Raw genomic sequence first — 17838 nt, forward strand, 5'->3', positions numbered from 1 at the left:
ACGCTATTGCTATCAGCTAGGAGGTGCAAACTCACTATACCTTTCAAAATAAGTGCTGCAGTCCAGTTCATTATTAAACTAGTAGTATTTGGTAGAACTCCTGTGTGGGTCACAGGGCTGAATCAGTTACAACACGTGTCTCAAAATGTGGCTGGAAAAAAATGCAAGAAAATACAACCTTTAGTTTTACAGTCATAGAAAAGGGGTCCCAACCATACTGTGAAAAACACTTACAGCTTGTGCTGAAAACTGTAACACTAATATTTCAGCACAGCATCCCTCCTTCTTCGAAAGGATATACTGTGTGGAATCAGCTTGTATGTAATAATTCCACACCCAAGGTTTGCCCACAGACCGACTGCCTCCTGGTTGCAAACTAACACATGACCCTGCAGACCAGCATGTAGAAGGGGGTTACTGCAGTCTCTCTGATACTTCTGTTCTGTGTAACGAAGCTCTGTCATGCTGTTACCTGGACCAAAAGCAGAGTTTGGGAGGGAGTCTGCCTTACCACTTCAATGCTCTGCTCATTTGTTCACGGCATTAGGATTTAGCTTGCAGCAACATGGCCAAAGACACACAATTCCAATCTCACTGACTTTCTTTAAGCCCTTAGCTTTCCTTTCTGTGTATTCAGACATGAAACAACTTACTGTGCTGTTCTTTGTGGATTTTTTCCACATGCTTCTGTTGCATTTGATCCTCCACTGCCAGGATCCTTTGCTCATAACCCAGCTCTCAATCTACATACATTTTCTGTCCTCTGCCACTGAAGTTTCTAGATGATAAAGGCAGCAGTGATTTGATTCAAGCCTATTTCTGTCTACAGATGAGCAGGCTGTAGCTGACTTTGCCTGATATAAGAGAGCAGAAGCTGCAGTAAGGTGATTTATGTGTGTCCCTCTTTTAAGGGCTTGTGGGACTCATTCCCTAGAGCTCTGTATAGCTCAGAAACAGAGGCTCAGAGGCAGACACTTCTGAAGCAACTGTTTTTAAAGTCAAAAGACCATTGTAGATATCTAATTTGCCCTTCTGTAAGGCACAGGTCATAAGTTTCACCCAGGTTTTCCTGCTTGAAGCTCTCTGTAAACCCCACATGGACTGAAAAGGGTATTCAGGTACCCACACATGCACAAAGATGCTCAGCTGAATTTAGAAACTTACATGAGATGACTGGCTAGTTCCATTTGTTTAGATGTTTTAACCTCCCCGCCTGGTTAAAGAATTGTAACCCAAGTGCACCCAAGTATGTGCTTCCCTCTCCTAATGGAAGGGATGGGTGGCTTGGCAGGAGTGCTGTGAGAGGGATATGCAATACTGGCCCATTCCCTCTGTTCTCTATAGACTCAGGCCAGGACAAAAATACTTTAACTATATACAGGTTTATTAATATACATATATATACACACACAAAAAACCCAAAAATGATATTAATAAATATATACAATACATACTTTACAAATAAAGCTATATTCTATAACTCGAAGCCAGCACAGGTAAGTATCTCATCTAAAACAGGTAAGCACAGGTAAGTCCAAATAACTAGTGGTGGTATGTAGCGGGTGGATGGGGGTGCATGTGGACCCCCTCAGAGCGCTGGTGCACCCCCTGACAGGCAGCATTCCCTGCTTAAGTGACAGGGAGTGGGGGGCAGGTGAAAGTGATGGTGCCCTCCCCCGACAGTGCCGTCTGGGGATTAGGGGTGCTAGGAGAAGTGTTCCCCATAGTCCCCCCCATGGCCGATCACGCTGACCTGGATCGACTCAACACATCGGGGTTGGTATTATCACTTGCCCCCCCAGTTGCTGACTGGCCTCTGGTGGGGGGGAAGTGCCCCTCCCGACTCAGAAGGCACCAGTCACCCATGTAAACAATCAACAAGTAAATATAGATGAACAGCAAATAAATACTGGCAAACTACATGGGGGGGGGGCTGGTAATAAGAAGGGTTTCAACAAGACAGGTTAAATATATATACAATATACAACAGTTAAACCACAACTCACATTAGAATTAACAAAATATAAGGCACTACCTACAAAATATGAGGCACCTGCACACCCTTCAGGGAATCAATGTCACTGTGAGTACTGGAGACTCCCCATTGATTCTAGCAGCCTTGGCATAGTTCCAAAAAAAAGGAGAAGGAAGGGGCCCCAGTACCCCTCAGTCCCTCGCGGGTTTGCCAGGGACCCTTTTCCCACAGAGCCCTCTGGTACACCACCTTACAGGGGCTTCCTCCCCTGTGAGAACCCTTTCCCTGATAACTCACAGCTCCAATGGGTGATGTGGGGTCCTTGTCACCCCAGCTGGGGTTTCTTTCAGCTGATGCAGATGAAGGTCTTTGGGTCCTGTGGGCCCTCCAATCCTGTCGCAGCCCTGTGCTTCACTTTGAGTCCCAAGGGCTCTGCCTGCTGCTCATGGTTGGGAGCTTAGGCTACCTTTTGTGGGTCCAAGGCCCTGTCCCCCACCTGGGACCAGCTGTGGATCAAGCAGCCACATGAATCCTGGCTGCGTGCCAGGAAATGGTGGCTCTGAGCCACCCTGAGTGGCTCCCAGGTTTGGGGTCCCACCGGACTGCACTGCACCATGCTGCTGGCTCTGGGTTCCTGGCCTTGTACTGGGGGTTGCAGATGTGAGCTGCCTTGTGCAGCTGCCAGGGTCTGAGCTCCATGCACCACTGCATGCACCAGCTCCCAGGGTCTCACCCCATGCGCCGCACTATGCACCAACTGGGGCTGAAGCCATCCATTGCTCCTGTCAAGAAAGAGGTGTCTTCAAGGGCTCTTCAAGGGAACAGCATCCACCTGCTGGGTTGCTTTTCCCCAGCTCTTCTTAGCCCTACTCTCTTCTTTGTCCCTTGATACATTTGCCCATGTGTCGGGCATGCTGTTCTTTTATCCCCTCTGGAGGCTCCGCCAGTCCAGACCAGTCAGGGTGAGATGGAGCTGATCTACAACCAGGTCCAGACTCCTCACCTCACCTTGGGTAGGGGCAGGCCAGCCCCTCCACAAGTGTTACTCGATTGTTGGGAACAGCCCACCAATTGGAATCAAGCTTCTCCAAGCCCGGCATGCTGGGTAATGGCCGATGAACCCACCATACAATGTCAGTGTCCATGAAAACCTGCTTCTCTTAATAAGGGGCAAACTGCCATGGGTCAGGTTGTACCTACCATAGGGTAAGACCATGCAACCAGGTAGTTATTATGAAGTAGCCAGTCCATCTTCTCATTCACCTCTTGGTAACTTTATATATATTTGTCCTATGCCTTTAGACTCTTTGAAAATCACTGTCTAACTTGATAGCAAGCCTGGCTAGGCACCAGGTGCTGAAGAGAAGTAGTTGAGTAGGACTTCAGAGATGTAAGCCTAATAGTGCAATGAAGGCCAGATAGCTTTGCCTACAATGATTCCTCAGCACCTAAAATTCAGCCTTTTCACATGTTCCAAGGAAATGCAGTTTAATCACCTGAGTGCTTGTTTCCCTTCTAGGTTCCAGATACCATGGTTTAAACACAAAGACCCCATGCTGCTCCCCTTCCTAGGTTTCTCAGTGAGCTTACACATCTACACGGTGATCCTATTCCAGCCTACTTCCTTTCCTGACAAAACACTAACACAAAATATTTCCATAACATTCCCACATCATTCTTGCAAGGAAGCTAAGAAAGTATGGGTTGGATAAATGGATTGTAAGGCGGATATATACAAGTGGCTGGAGCATTGGAGTCAAAGGGTAGTAATCAATGCTTTGATGTCTAGTTGACTGCTGGTATGAAGTGGAGTTCCCTAGGGGTCAGGCCTGGTGCTAGTTTTATTTAATATATTCATGAATGACCTGCAAGATGGGATGGAGTGCACCCATAACAAATTTTTGGATGACACCAAGCTAGGTGGAGTAGTAGATGTGCTGGAGGGTAGGGCCTGGATTCAGAAAGTCATCAGTAAATTGGAGGATTGGACCAAAAGAATCTTATGAGGTTCAATAAGGACCATGACAAAGTCCTGAATTTGGAATGGAAAAATCCCATGCATCAGCACCGGCTGGGACTGACTGGCTTATCAAGCAGTTCTGCAGAAAAGTGCCTGGGGGCTTCAATGGACAATAAGTTAAAAATGGGCTAACAATGTGCCCTTGTGAAAAAAGCTAATGGCATCTTGGGCTGGATTGGGAGGAGCATTGCCAACTTATCAAGGGAAGTGGTTCTTCCTCTCTATTCTGCACTGATGAGGCCACATATGGATTCACGCCCAGTGTTGGGCTCTCCACTACAGAAAGGATGTGGACAAACTGGAGAGAGTTCATCAAATGGGAACAGAAATGGTTAGAGGGCTGGGGTACATGACTTGTGAGGAGAGGCTGAGGGAACTGGGCTCATTTATTGTGGCAGAGAGAAGACTGATGGAGGATTTAATAGCAGACTTCAACTACCTGAAGGGGGTTCCAAAGAGGATGAAGCTAGTCCAGGGGTGGCCAAAATGCAGGGCTGGTGTTTCCATGGAGACCAACCCAAGCAGTGCTGGCAGGTTGCATGTCTGGGTGGGCAGAGCAAGGTTTAATTTTAACACACTGGAGTTGTAGCAAGATACCTTGAGTGCTTTGTTACCAAGCTTCTTTGAGAAAGGAGAAAGGATAGTATAAATGTCTAAGGAAAGAAAGTGTAACTATAATTAAAATGATTTAAATCTTTACTGTAGTGGAGTTAGTCTGGATTGCACACTGCTGTACTGTGGTAGAGATATCTAGCAGTTATTTATATCTATGCACAAAAAGATAATAACACAATGATTATAAAACAAAGATGCACACTGTCTTCCCACTGAATAATTTCCAGACAATATATTTCCCAAGGGCAGCTTTCATCTTCTTATTCCTCATGCTGTAGATGATTGGATTGACCGTTGGTGGCAGTATGGCAAGCAGAACAGCCACCATGAGATCCAGACCTGAGGGGGAGTTGGATGTGGGAATCATGTATGTAATGGTGCCAGTAAAAATAAGCAAGGAGACCACAACAAGGTGAGGAATGCAGGTGGAGAAGGCTTTCTGCTGGCCCTGCTTTGATGGGATTCTCAGTACGACACTGAGGATCTGAACATATGATACAATGATGAAAACAAAACAGATAAAAACTAAACACCCACTAAAAATAAGAATCCCAGCTTCATTGAGAGATGAATCAGAGCAGGAGAGCTTGAGCAGCTGGGGGACATCACAGAAAAACTTGTTGATGATGTTGGAATGGCAGAAAGGTAACCGAAAAGTGTTACCAGTGTGCAGTGCAGCGTAGAGAATGCCACTGACCCATGCACTGACTGCCATCTGGACACAAGCCCTCCTGTTCATGATGGTCTCATAGTGCAGTGGTTTGCAGATGGCAATGCATCGATCATATGCCATGATGGTGAGGAAGGCAAAGTTGGCTATAATGAAGAAAAAGAAGAGGAAAACTTGGGCGACACATCCAGCATAGGATATCAACCTGGTGTTCCACAGGGAATTAGCCATGGATTTGGGGACAGTGACAGAGATGCTTCCCAAGTCTAGAATGGACAAATTCATGAGGAAGAAATACATGGGTGTGTGAAGGTGATGGTCAAGGGCAACCACCATGATAACGAGGAGGTTCCCTATGAGAGCTGCCATGTACGCTGCTAGAAAGATGGCAAAGTGTAAAAGCTGCAGCTCCCGGTTGTCAGAAAATTCCTGGAGGAGGAACTCGGTTACAGTGGTTTGGTTGGACATTGCCTTTTTCAGTCCATTGGGGGATGCCTGTGGAAAAATACAAGGGCAGCAGTCAGGATCAGAAATCATAGCCCAGAGGCTCTTATTCTGCATTTAAAAGCATCTCACAAGCCATTGGCAATGCGTAGGGGGTGCATGCAGGTTCCTGTGCACCCCAAGTGTGGCGGTCCCCCCCTACACAAAGGTGCCACCGACACTGTAGGTAGTAGCCGCTCGCCACCCTCACCCTCCTTGCTGACACAGCTGGTGGCATCTATGGGCAGTCAGCAATTGCTGCTGGCCACTGCCAACACTGCTGGCGGCATCTGTGGGTGGTTGCTGACCTTTGGTCAGCGCTCATCTTCTCCTCCCCACCGCTGACAGTGCTGGTGGTGGCTGTGGGAGCTCCCCGCTTACCGCCGCCACCAGCACTGCTGTGCCCCCCCAGCCACCAGGGGCACGTGGCGTTCACCTCACAAACAAATTGTCAAACCCTCACGGCATCTGACTGGTGCCAAATTTTAAATCAATATCTTTTTTATTTAAATTTTGGTGCTTAAAACAATGACTTTTTAGTGGAAAGTGTTTACAGTTTGATAGGATGCTGTGATTTGCATACAGAACTTGAAAACTCTGTTATTCAGTAGGCACTGCTAGGCAAAATCACATTCGGCGGTGTAAACGTTCGACACCTTTGAAAATAACTGGTTCATATTAAACTAGTGTAACTTGGTCGACCTCTTTTACAGGTCACAGGACTGTGTTGCAAAACTCAGCTAGAAAAAATAAGAGCAAAATGCAGCTTTTAGTTTCACAGTCTTAGGGCATGTTTAGAGAAAATGGGTGTTTACTTCACCCTAAATTGAAGTGGTGGTTTTTCAAAAACACTGCTTCGATTTAGGGTGAAGTAACCCCTCGTGTTGTGTACATCCATGTCTTACCTGGCTCTCCGGCGGTGGGGAGGGGAGGGTGAGCTGCCGGTAAGCGGAGTGGTCCCTGGGCTGTGGGAGGAGAGTGTTGGGGTGCTTCCCTCCACAGCAGCAATGGGCACCCTCTCAAGCAGCACCCACCTGCGGGCACCTGGCTCAAGCGGTCCCAAGGGGTACTGCAGCTGCGGAGGGAAGGACCATGTCCCCGTGCAGCTCAGGCAGGCTCCAGCGGAGGAAAAAAAAAGATCAGGCTCACCGCTTTTTTTTGATTTTCTTCAGTGGGTCCTGTGTGCATGGGCTGCTGCCAGGCTGCCTGCAAAGCCCCTGATCCTCATGGAGCATGGTGCTTCACTCTGCGGTTGTAGGGCAGCAAACCAAAACTCGGAGGTGTTTTAGTTTGCTGTGCCCCCAGGTCCTGTAAGGCGCATTATGCCACCGAATGTGCTACAGCAGCTGGAATTAATGCACAAGATGCCACCAATGTGTGCAAACTTAGCATCATTAAAGTGGTGCAAAAGCATTGACCCTGCTTTAAAGTGTCATGCATACATGCCTCTTGTTTTGTCTGCACAATTAGAAAAGAGGTTGCAACTCCACTGTGAAAAATATATTTAATGCTTAATACTTAATGCAGGAAATTGTAACACTAATATCTCAGCATAGCATCCCACATTCTTCCAAGGGATACACTGCATAGAATCAGTTAGTATGTAATAATTCCACACCCAGCATCTATGCACAGATTGATTGACTGACTGACTGCCATCTGGTTGCAAACTAAAATAGGGCACTGCATACCAGCTGGATTTGTCATTTCTATGTGAAAAGGGGGTAAAAGGGAGTCTACCTTACTACTTCAGTGCTTTGCTCATTTCTCCATAGAACTTAGTTTTAGCTTGCAGCAATGTGGCCAAAGGCACATCATTCTGATCTCATTGACTTCCTTCTGCCCCTAGCTTCTCATTGTATGTATTCAGACTTGAAGCACTTACCATGCTGTTCTGTTGCATTTGGTCCTCCACTGCCAGGATTCTTTGCTCATTACCCAGCTCTCAACCTATTTAAATAATCTTTCTTCTGCCACTGTGTTTTTTGAAGACAAAGACACTGATATTTGAGTCAAGCCTCATTCTGTTTGGAGATGAATGGGCTGTAGCTGTCTCTGAGCCTCCCTGGTATGAGAAAGAGGAAGCTGCAGTAAGGTGAGTTATCTGTGTCCTTCTTCTAAGGGCTTGTGGGACTCATTCCCTAGAGCTTTGCATAGCTCAGAAGCAGAGGCCTAGAAGCAAACACTCCTGAATTAATTGTTTTTAAAGATAAAGGGACAATTGTGTATCTGTAATTTCACCTACTGTAAGGCACAGGTCATAAATTTCACTCCAGGTTTCCTGTTCCTATTTCTATGTATCCTGTGGGACAGACTGATAATGGTTTTCTGGCACTTACACATGCACACAGATGTTTAGTTGAATTTAGAAAGCTATATGTGCTGGTTGTCTAGTTCCCTTTGGTTAGGTACTGTTTTAGATCCCACTAATGGCTTAGTTAAATCTTTAAGCATCTCAGTAGGCACTTGCATGTGTGCATTTATGCACTTTCATTAATGCACATTAAATCCAGTACTTCCATTTTGAGGTACAAGAAAAATGTGTATTAGCCCAGCTTAATGCGCATTAATGTGCCACAACTCCAGTGTGGCACTGAAGGACAAGAGCATTGGTGAGATGGGAGCCCAGGAAGGGTGGTCATTCTTCACAGGAACAATCCTTCAGGCACAGAAGGGGGCAATCTCATTGCACATAAAAAGGGACAAAGGAGCCAAGAAACCTCTGGGTTGAACAGGGAAATCTAGGAAAGCCTGGGAGCAAAAAAAGAGGCATACAGACTGTGGAAGCAGGGAGTGGCTACCAAGTAGGAGTATACCTACTTGACTGGCACTTGCAGGGAGTCAGTCAGGAAGGCCAAAGCAGCAATGAAACTTAGGCAACAAAAAGTAAGGACAGGAAAAAGCCCTTCTTCAGGTACATAGGGAGCAAAAAGAAGGCACGTGGTAACATAGGACCCCTACAGCACAGGTTAGGGTATTTGGTGATAGGTAGGAGGGACAAAGCTGAGCTCTTCAATGAGTTTTTTGCTTCTGTATTCCTGAGCACAGGTCAAGACAAGTCTCCCAGTTGGACTATAGACAGGCATAGGAGGGACACCAGCCCACCAACAGTTGGTGCCGACCTAGTTGAAGGGACACTTGGAGGGACTGATGTAATGAAGCCCAGGTAAAGTTTGCCTACAATGTTTCCTAAGCACCTAAAATTCAGCTTCTGTATGCCTTCAGAAGCAATGCAGTTTAATTACCAAAGTGCCCCTTTCCCATCTAGAGTCAACTATACTCCAGAAAAATGCTGGAGGGGTGACCAGTCCTTTGAGGGAATCCAATCCAGTGGATGTGCTCCAAGCATGCTTAAGTCACAGTGATAGTACAGGGCCACAAAGGGTTGGATGCTGGTCCACAGCAGAGTTGGCTGCTGGACTGGAAGTCCGGAAGTGACTGGCATACTGAAGACTGGCAGTCTACCTTTTTTATATGGGGTATAAAAACGGTATGCTGATCACTTCTGGTTTGCAGTCTGGTGGTCTGCAGTCACTTCTGGTCTGTGATCACTTCTGGCCTGTGGTTTGCCGGTCTGCAGCATAAAAAGACTGGGAACCCCTGTCCTAGAGCACCCACTTTGGTCCTTAAAAGCTTAGCGGTTGGAACACTCACCCACAGAGCAGGAGACCTGAATTACAGGCCCTTCTGCAGTGGTGTCAACTGTCTCTGCAGATGGCTGGAATAAATTTTTTGGGGACAGAGGAACCATCTTAGGCATCTCAGTTGGTTTCTACTTCTCAGTCCTACTGCTTTGGGGGAAATGGTTAGGGGGCTGGAGCACGTGACTTATGAGAGGCTGAGGGACCTGGGCTTAGTTAGTCTGCAGAAGAGTAGACTGAGGGGGGTGGATTTAATAGCAGCCTTTAAGTACCTGCAGGGTGGTTTCAAAGAGGATGGAGCTGGACTGTTCTTGGTGGTGGCAGTTGACAGGACAAGGAGCCATGGTCTTAAGTTGGGGCAAGGGAAGTTGAGGTTAGATATTAGGAAGAACTTCCTCAAGAGAAGGGTAGTAAAGCATTGGAAACAGCTTTCCCACAGAGGTTGTGGAATCTCCATCTTTAAGACCTGGCTAGACAAAGTCTTGTCTGGGACGATCTAGTTGGGGCTTGTCCTGCTTTGAGCATGGAATTGGGCTAAATGACCTCCTGATGTCCCTCCCAACCCTCATTTTCTATGTTTCTATGATCTCCTTTCCATCTCAGGTAGACAATCATGTAGTGTTCCTGCTGATCACTGTCCCAGCTGCCCTGTGGTCCCAGAGCAGGGGGAAAGAAGGGCAGCAATGTTAGCAGCCCTACCAACCTAGAGGCTGCTGCAGTCTATGGAGGCCTGTGGGTTCAGCAGGCATCCAGCAGCCTTATTTAATGCCTCCAGGCTGGCTAAACCCATCCCGTTTTCAGCCTGGATCAGTGGCAGTCTCAACTCGGCAGTCTCAATGCTTTTGCTAAAGCATATTTTTGTGAATGGAAGAGACTAGAGATGTTGTGCAAAGTTTGGGAGGAATAAAAGGGAAGTGTAACAGAGTATACAGCACTGATTTTATTGTAAATCTCTGTGAGGCCCTGCCCTCCTGCATAACAGAGACAACTCTGATAAGGCACACATTCAAACACCATACAAGGTCTTGGTGAGTTCAAAGGTCCTCTCCTGTCCTACTCTGAGCCCACCTATGATGGACAGCAGTCTATCAAAGTACTGATAGATATATTTGGTATGGTTACAGTATCTAGCATTCTGCTCTTTAGCTTTGTGATTCTTGGTTCACTTCCCATTTTGTCAACAAAATTAAACATGGAAGGTAATGAGTAGGGCAATGGGAGGTTTTGGACAGAGCTTCGGATCTGGAGAAGCTTTGGACATTTCAGGGTGGGAAGCAGCATGTCTGGGTCGAAGCGCCGCCTTGTTCTGCTTCCCAAAGCGCTTCAGAGCCGCCTCGGAGATCTGGCCATAGGGTATAATGGGGAAACAATAAAATATCTATAACTTTGTTGTTTTTTGTATGATTTTGATGAAATATTCAGGGGTGGTAGACTCTGCAGAGAGTATGAAGTCTTCCAAGTTTCAAGAAGATCGGTGCAGGGGTTTGGGGGGAACTGCCCCTCAAGCTGCTGACAAGCAAAACTGGTGCCATGGGTGGTTGTAGGATGACCATCTCTGGCTTGGGGCGGGGAAGGGAGACACTGTTGCAGGCCTGGCTGCTGAGCTGCTGTGTTCCCAGTTACCAATCAATCATGATTCACTCAGGGACCAGGGACTCAGGGACCAGCTCAATTCACAGGACCTAGCTACTACATAATGACTTAACAAGCAGCAATTAGCACCTACAAAACCAGGCTAAAGAGAGGAAAGAATCGATATAGACAATCAACTGCCCCCAGACTGACACAGTCAGTCCCACAAGCACCCATGTCCTGGGTTTTGTCTGTCAGCAGCTAGGGGTGATAGGGCCCCAGCACCCCCCTGCACTGATCTCCTCCACAGCTGGCAGGCATCAGGGCCACTGCAGGGGCCACCATCCCTGCAGCTGTCACCCCGCTGTGCCTTAGCACACGCAGTGTCACCCATGGCACGAGTTTCGCCAGGCAGGCTTTGTGGCCTCAGCAAGAACTACAATCCCTGAAGTTATCACCCCCACTGTGGTGTGAGACGTAGCCGTGACATGAGTTTGGCTTTCAAGAATTTGGGGTACAGTTCTCCCCAAACCCCTGCACCAATATTCTTGAAGCTTGGCAGTTTTCATGCTCTCAGCAGAGGCTACTATCCCTGCATGTTTCATCCAAATCAGACAAGAAACAACAAAGTTATAGATATTTCATTGATTCCCCATTATACCCAATGGCCGCCGGATCTCCGAGGCAGCTCCAAAGCTCTGGAGCTGCTTCAGCCGGATCAAGGAGGTAACCCAGTCTGGAGCTCTGGATTGGATCATGGACATCTGAAGCGGCCGGATCCAAAGCCAGATTGGATTGCTGCTGACTTGCACAGGCCTAGTAACAAGAGGTCTAGGAGAGAAGTGCTGCAGAGTCAGATGTGTTGTATAGTCAAATCTCTTATAGGTGTCTTGGGCCCAGAGTTGGAACTGAGCACTACAGCTTTCATTATTCTGAGGGACCTCTCTGAAGCCCCAAATGACACATATTTAGCCCTATCCTCTGCCCTCTTTTCTCTATTGAGTACCTGATGGAATGCACTTATGCAAAGTGTTTATGTTATATATTTATACCCTTGGTTGTGCTCCTGAATTTGCGGGAGAGGCAAACTGCTTTTGATGGTATACAGGGGAAAAACTGCTTTCAGCAAGACACCATTCCAGCTTTCATATTTACTGTATTGCTCTGAAGTGGAGGGGATTACCCTGCATTTGCAAGAAGCAACATATTGAAAAACAGTATCAGTGTGCTGAGTCCACTTCCCACAGCTGCTTGTAACTCCTCCACATTCTGAGTTGTCCAAAAATTGGTGGGAGTTTGAGCAGCAGAGATAAGACTTCCCAAGGCCCCTCAGTTCCATGTACGGACAAATGACCATTGCAGGATGTGTCTGGGCAGGACCATCGGTGTCAGGGCTCTTTGGCCAAACTGAGCCCAGGCTGGGTGAGTCACTAGTGAAGATCTTGATGATATCACTCATAAAAACATAAGAAGTACAATTTGGGGGCAGACCAATGGTCTAACTCAGTATCCTGTATCTGATAGTAGCAAGTAGTAGAGGCTTTAGACAGAGAGCATTTGGATAGGGCATGTCTAGAGTAATCCACACTCTCACACCTTTCCTGGCATCAACCACCCCTGGTTTGGGGATGTGAAAGGATATATCCCTGATTGTTTATGTAGTAGCTCCCAATAAACCTGTCTTCCACAAACATGTTTAATCAAGACTATAAGAGAGTGATTGACTTATGTAGACACACTGAGTACTCTCTTGTTCAGGTCCCAGCACCAGAAGTCTCCCTGCTGTCTCTGGCACCCAAGAGTGACACCATATAAGCCCTAGTGTGAGATGCCCCTTGAGACACAGACTCCAAGATGAAGAAATGGAAGGAAAGCAGGACAGAGTGAGAGTCCCAGGAAAAGAAAGCTTAGCCTTTTGACTCTATATTTGACTTGAGCTGGCTTGGTGATGCAAGGGGCTCCTATAACAGTAATTACAGTGTGTTGAAGCAGACTTGATTAATTGAGTCTGCTAGAGTGTGGTAATTTCCATGCTCCATTAGACTCCAGTGTCATGTATATCAGTGTCCCCATGCTGAAAAATGGCAGCATGAGCACTTTAACTTCAACGCGTTTTAGTCAAAATGCTGTGCCACCACCATTTTTCACTGTGAAGATGCAGATACATGTGACACTCAGGGCATTTCTAATTAAAGTTCCACCCCCACCTACCAGAGCACATCTATAAATGCTTAAGGACTCTGCCTGCTCTGCAGTTAGCAAGTAAATGTAGTCTTGCTTAAGATGGACTGGCTGCTTTCTGCACATGTCCTTCTTGCCTGTTAAGAAGTAAAGAACCTCTCCAGCAGCTAAACCAACTGTAGCTCATGCAGATTGCCAGGTTACGCAGATTGCAAGGTGGTGCAACAACTGGAAATCCTAGTCTCATTGTTTGAAAAACCATTTGTTCACCTCTCTAGATGCTACATCTGGGTTTGTTTTCAAGCAGTACACAGAGAAACTGCATTATGGTTGTATGGTCTCAAGAAAGATCCCCTCTAGGGAAAGCCTAATAGGGTGAATTGTAGCTCACTAGTGGATTCTATCATCACCTGTCCAGAATTTCCATTTCATGAACCACATAACATTTCTTTCTTTATTTGACATGATAAAAAGGACCTTAGTTAAAGTAATACATGGGCACACTTAGTTTAATAACTCAATAATACTGGCAGCCTTAAAATAATTATTTCAACAGCAGCTCAGCAATGCTCACACTTTCTACTTGTCTTTTCCACTCTTCATCATTGTAGAGAGAAATCCATCTCCCCCTCCCCCCAAATCCCACCCTGGATACCCCATTTATACAAAAACAAGGACATGAGGGAATAATAGCTGAGAAATCATGCAGCTGTCCCTCTAAGCAAACATTCCTCATTTCCCCCTCAATGCATCCATCTTCCCAAGCACTTCCGAATACCTGTCCTGAAGAAAAAGAGTCCAATGATTCGCTGATGGGGGGTATGGATTTAAGACTCAGCGATGAGGTCTTAGCTTACAGAATAACAGAGATTCCCTGAAATCCACGTATTGACTTTCATCTGCTATTGATTTTACAAGGAAGTTGATTAATTACCACAAGTATAGCTTTTAAGTCTTAATGACCTATGAGTTCCAGGGGTTAGCACGATTTACATACGCAGTTTCTGGAGCCAATACCTCATAAGGAAGCTATGTGACTAGCATCACCTCCAGCCACCTTTGACTGTGAAGGACTGTTAACCAAGTACATGCTTGCAGGTAGATTGAATTAGGGGGGACATTAGCACAAAGCCAGAGCAAGGTTTAATTTTAACTCACTGGAGCTGTAACAACTTACTGTAGCACTTTGTCATCAAGCTCCTTTAAGATGGGAAAGAGGGTAGTATAAACTTCTAAGGAAAGAAAATCTATTGTAATTAAGATGATTTAAATTTTTAGGCACTTTAATTTCTTTGGTGGAGTTGGTCTGGATTGCACACTGCCTTACTTCTGTGGACTTATCTACCAGTTAAATACATCTACGCAGAAAAAGATAATCAAATGACACTTATGAGAAAAAGATGGGCTCTTTCTTTCAACTGAATAAATTCCAGGCAATATATTTCCCAAGGGCAGCTTTGATTTCCTTGTTCCTAATGCTGTAGATGATTGGATTGACCACGGAAGGCAGTATGGCGTACAGAACATCTCCCATGAGATCTAGACTGAATGGGGAGTTGGATGTGGGCTTCATGTATGCAACCGTGCCAGTGAAAATAAGCAAGGAGACCACAACAAGGTGAGGAATGCAGGTAGAGAAAGCTTTATGCCGGCCCTGCTTTGAAGGTATTCTCAGTACCACACTGAAGATCTGAACATATGATACAACAATGAAACCAAAGCAGATCAAAAATAAACACCCACTAAAGATAAGAATCCCAAATTCACTGAGATAGGAGTCAGAGCAGGAGAGTTGGAGCAGCTGGGGGACATCACAGAAAAACTTGTTGATGATGTTGGAGTGGCAAAAAGGTAACCGAAAAGTGTTACCAGTGTGCAGTGCAGAGTAGGGAATGGCACTGACCCATGCACTGACTGCCATCTGGACACAAGCTCTTCTGTTCATGATGGTCTCATAGTGCAGTGGTTTGCAGATGGCAATGCAACGATCGTATGCCATAATGGTGAGGAAGGCAAAGTTGGCTGTAATGAAGAAGAAGAAAAGGAAAACTTGGGCAACACATCCAGCATAGGATATCAACCTGGTGTTCCACAGGGAATTGCCCATGGATTTGGGTACAGTGACAGAGATGCTTCCCAGGTCTAGAATGGACAAGTTCATGAGGAAGAAGTACATGGGAGTGTGAAGGTGGTGGTTGAGGGCTACAGCCATGATAACAAGGAGATTCCCTATCAGAGCTGCCATGTACGCTGCTAGAAAGACGGTGAAGTGTAAAAGCTGCAGCTCCCGGTTGTCAGAAAATTCCAGGAGGAGGAACTCGGTTACAGTGGTTTGGTTGGACATTGCCTTTTTCAGTCCACTGAGGGATGCCTGTGGTGGAAAGAACAAGGGCAGTGGTCAGGATCAGATAAACAAAGGTCAAAGGCTCTTATTCTCCTGTCAGAAACATGTCACAAAATATCTTTCAAATATTCACATGTCACTCCTCCTTCTTCAAGCGTGTGTATATATATATATATAATTATTATTATTATTACTTACAAGCTTATACTATTGAGATATATATAGATATATATATATCTCAATAGTATAAGCTTGTATGTAATACTTCCACCCCCAAGGTTTGTGCACAGACTGACTGCCACCTGGTTGCAGACTAACATATGGTGCTACATACCAGCTGGATTGTCATCTCTATGTGAAAAGCGGGTATACTACTATCTCTTTGATACTTCTCCTCTGTATAACCACTCTGTCCCCTGCACCAAAAGATGAATTTGGGAGGGAGTCTTCAATGCTTTTCTCATCTATCCACAGCATTTGGTTTCAGCTTGCAGCAACCTGGCCAGACACATAATCCCAATCTCACTGACTTTCTTTCTGTCCCTAGCGTCTCATTCTATGCATTCAATCTTGAAGCAACTTACCGTGCTGTTTGTGGGTTTTTTCCACCAGCTTCTGTTGCATTTGCTCCTTCACTGCCAGGCTCCTTTGCTCAGTACACACCTCTCAACCTATCTAAATTCTATTTCTTCTGCCACTGTGTTTCTAGAAGACAGGCACTGATATCTGATTCAAGCCTATTGCTGTTTACAGATGAACTGGCTGTCACTGCCTCTGAGCATCCCTGGCATGAAAGAACAAAAGCTGCAGTAAGGTGATTTATCTGTGGCCCTCTTCTAAGAGCTTGTGAGATGCATTCCCTTGAGCTCTGGATAGCTCTGAAGCAGAGGCCCAGAGGCAAACACCCTTGAATGAATTGTTTTGAAAGATAAAGAGACAATTGTGAATCTGGCGTTTGATCTACTGTAAGGCACAGGTCATAAGTTTCACCCAGGGTTCCCTGATTCTATGTATCCTGTGAGACAGATTGATAATGGATTTTTTGTACCCACACATGCAGACAGATGCTCAGTTGAATTTAGCAAGCTACATAAGCTGCTTGGCTAGTTCCCTTTGCTGAGGAGCGGCTTTAAATCCCATGAGCTGCTTACCTAAATCTTTAAGAATCTCAGTGCCTATGATATTTGATCCTGAATTTATGGCATCATTTATACTCTCTCTCAACAAGGGGCAAACTGCCATGAGTCAGGTTGTACCAAACATGCATGAAGTTATTATGAAATAGCAGGTCTTCCTCATTTATTTCAGGGACACTTCTTTAATTTCCTGTGCTTTTAGAATCCTTGAAAATCATAGTCAGACATGCTAGCAAGAGCAGCCAGGCACCAGGCACTGAAGAGAAGTTAAGATAACTAGGTCTAAGCGAGATCCAAGTCAAATGCTGCAATGAAGGCCAGATAAAGTTTGCCCTCAATGATTCCTAAGCACCTAAGATTTAGCTTCTGTACACCTTCAGAAGCAATGCAATTTAATCACCTAGGAGCCTGTTTCCCTTCTAGGTTCACCTATAATCCAGATAAATGCTGGAGGGGTGACCAATCCTTTGGGGGAATCCAATCCAGCGGGTGTGCTCCAAGCATGCCTAAGGCACACTGACAGCTCTGAGCCTAGAGCACCCACTTTGGGCTTTAAAAGCTTAGTGGTTGAAGCACTCACCCACAGATCAGGAGACCTGAGTTACAGGCCTTTCTGCAGTAGTGGCTGCTGTCTCTGCAGATGGGTGGAGTGAATTGATTTGGGACAGAAAAACTCTCTTAAGCATCTCAATAAGTTTCTATTCCTCAGTCCTACTGCTTTGTGAAGCCCCTGCCATCCACCCTCCAGTTTTGTACCACACCCTCACCCAAGCTGAGCCCGATTGGATGCTGGGTAGAACTGCAAGTCCCCTACTGCCCTCTTATTTTTTGGGGGTACCTTACTGTTCCCAAGAGGTTTGTCACTTGCAGCCTCTCCTGAGAGAGAGAGAAGGGGTCCCATGCCGGTGTCCCAGCTTCTCTGGGTGGAGTGCTCCACTGCTGTCACTTCATTTGGTGGGTAGTGGCAGGAAGAAGAGCCCCAGTGTATGTCCCCGCATTGTCTTCATGAAGGCTTGATGGTCAGGAGAAGCTGGTATGGCAAAAAAATGCCTCTCTTCCAGAGGTACATGGGAGCCATCATTTCAATCACATGGAAATTCCAATATTTCAAAATCGGTCTCAGCAACAAACCTCACCCTCTCAGGTATTTTCTATTTCAGCCTTTCCAGAAAAATCTCAGAGCAGCTTATGCTTAAAAAGA

The 17838-nt window shown here is 46.0% G+C and overlaps 3 protein-coding genes across 4 annotated transcripts in view; 1 reads left to right on the forward strand and 2 right to left on the reverse strand.

The window, feature by feature from the left end:
* LOC149862590 (olfactory receptor 14A16-like) overlaps window positions 1-17838 on the forward strand; it is a 131204-nt gene that overhangs the window by 88936 nt on the left and 24430 nt on the right. The window lies entirely within an intron of this gene.
* On the reverse strand, window positions 4721-5748 carry LOC149862595 (olfactory receptor 14A16-like). Its single transcript, XM_090052795.1, has one exon. It carries the CDS (start codon window positions 5746-5748, stop codon window positions 4792-4794), a length of 957 nt encoding a protein of 318 aa, XP_089908921.1. The 3' UTR covers window positions 4721-4791.
* On the reverse strand, window positions 14572-15501 carry LOC149862596 (olfactory receptor 14A16-like). The gene has a single exon (XM_090052706.1). The coding sequence runs from the start codon at window positions 15499-15501 to the stop codon at window positions 14572-14574; it is 930 nt and encodes a 309-aa protein (XP_089908832.1).

This window comes from Crocodylus siamensis, chromosome 6 (assembly GCF_052110815.1).
Source record: "Crocodylus siamensis isolate JL-2025a chromosome 6, ASM5211081v1, whole genome shotgun sequence".
Taxonomy (NCBI): Eukaryota; Metazoa; Chordata; order Crocodylia; family Crocodylidae; genus Crocodylus; species Crocodylus siamensis.

Coding starts and splice junctions, on each gene's coding strand:
- LOC149862595 (XM_090052795.1), bottom strand. CDS start 5,748: ATGTCCAACCAAACCACTGTAACCGAGTTCCTCCTCCAGGAATTTTCT.
- LOC149862596 (XM_090052706.1), bottom strand. CDS start 15,501: ATGTCCAACCAAACCACTGTAACCGAGTTCCTCCTCCTGGAATTTTCT.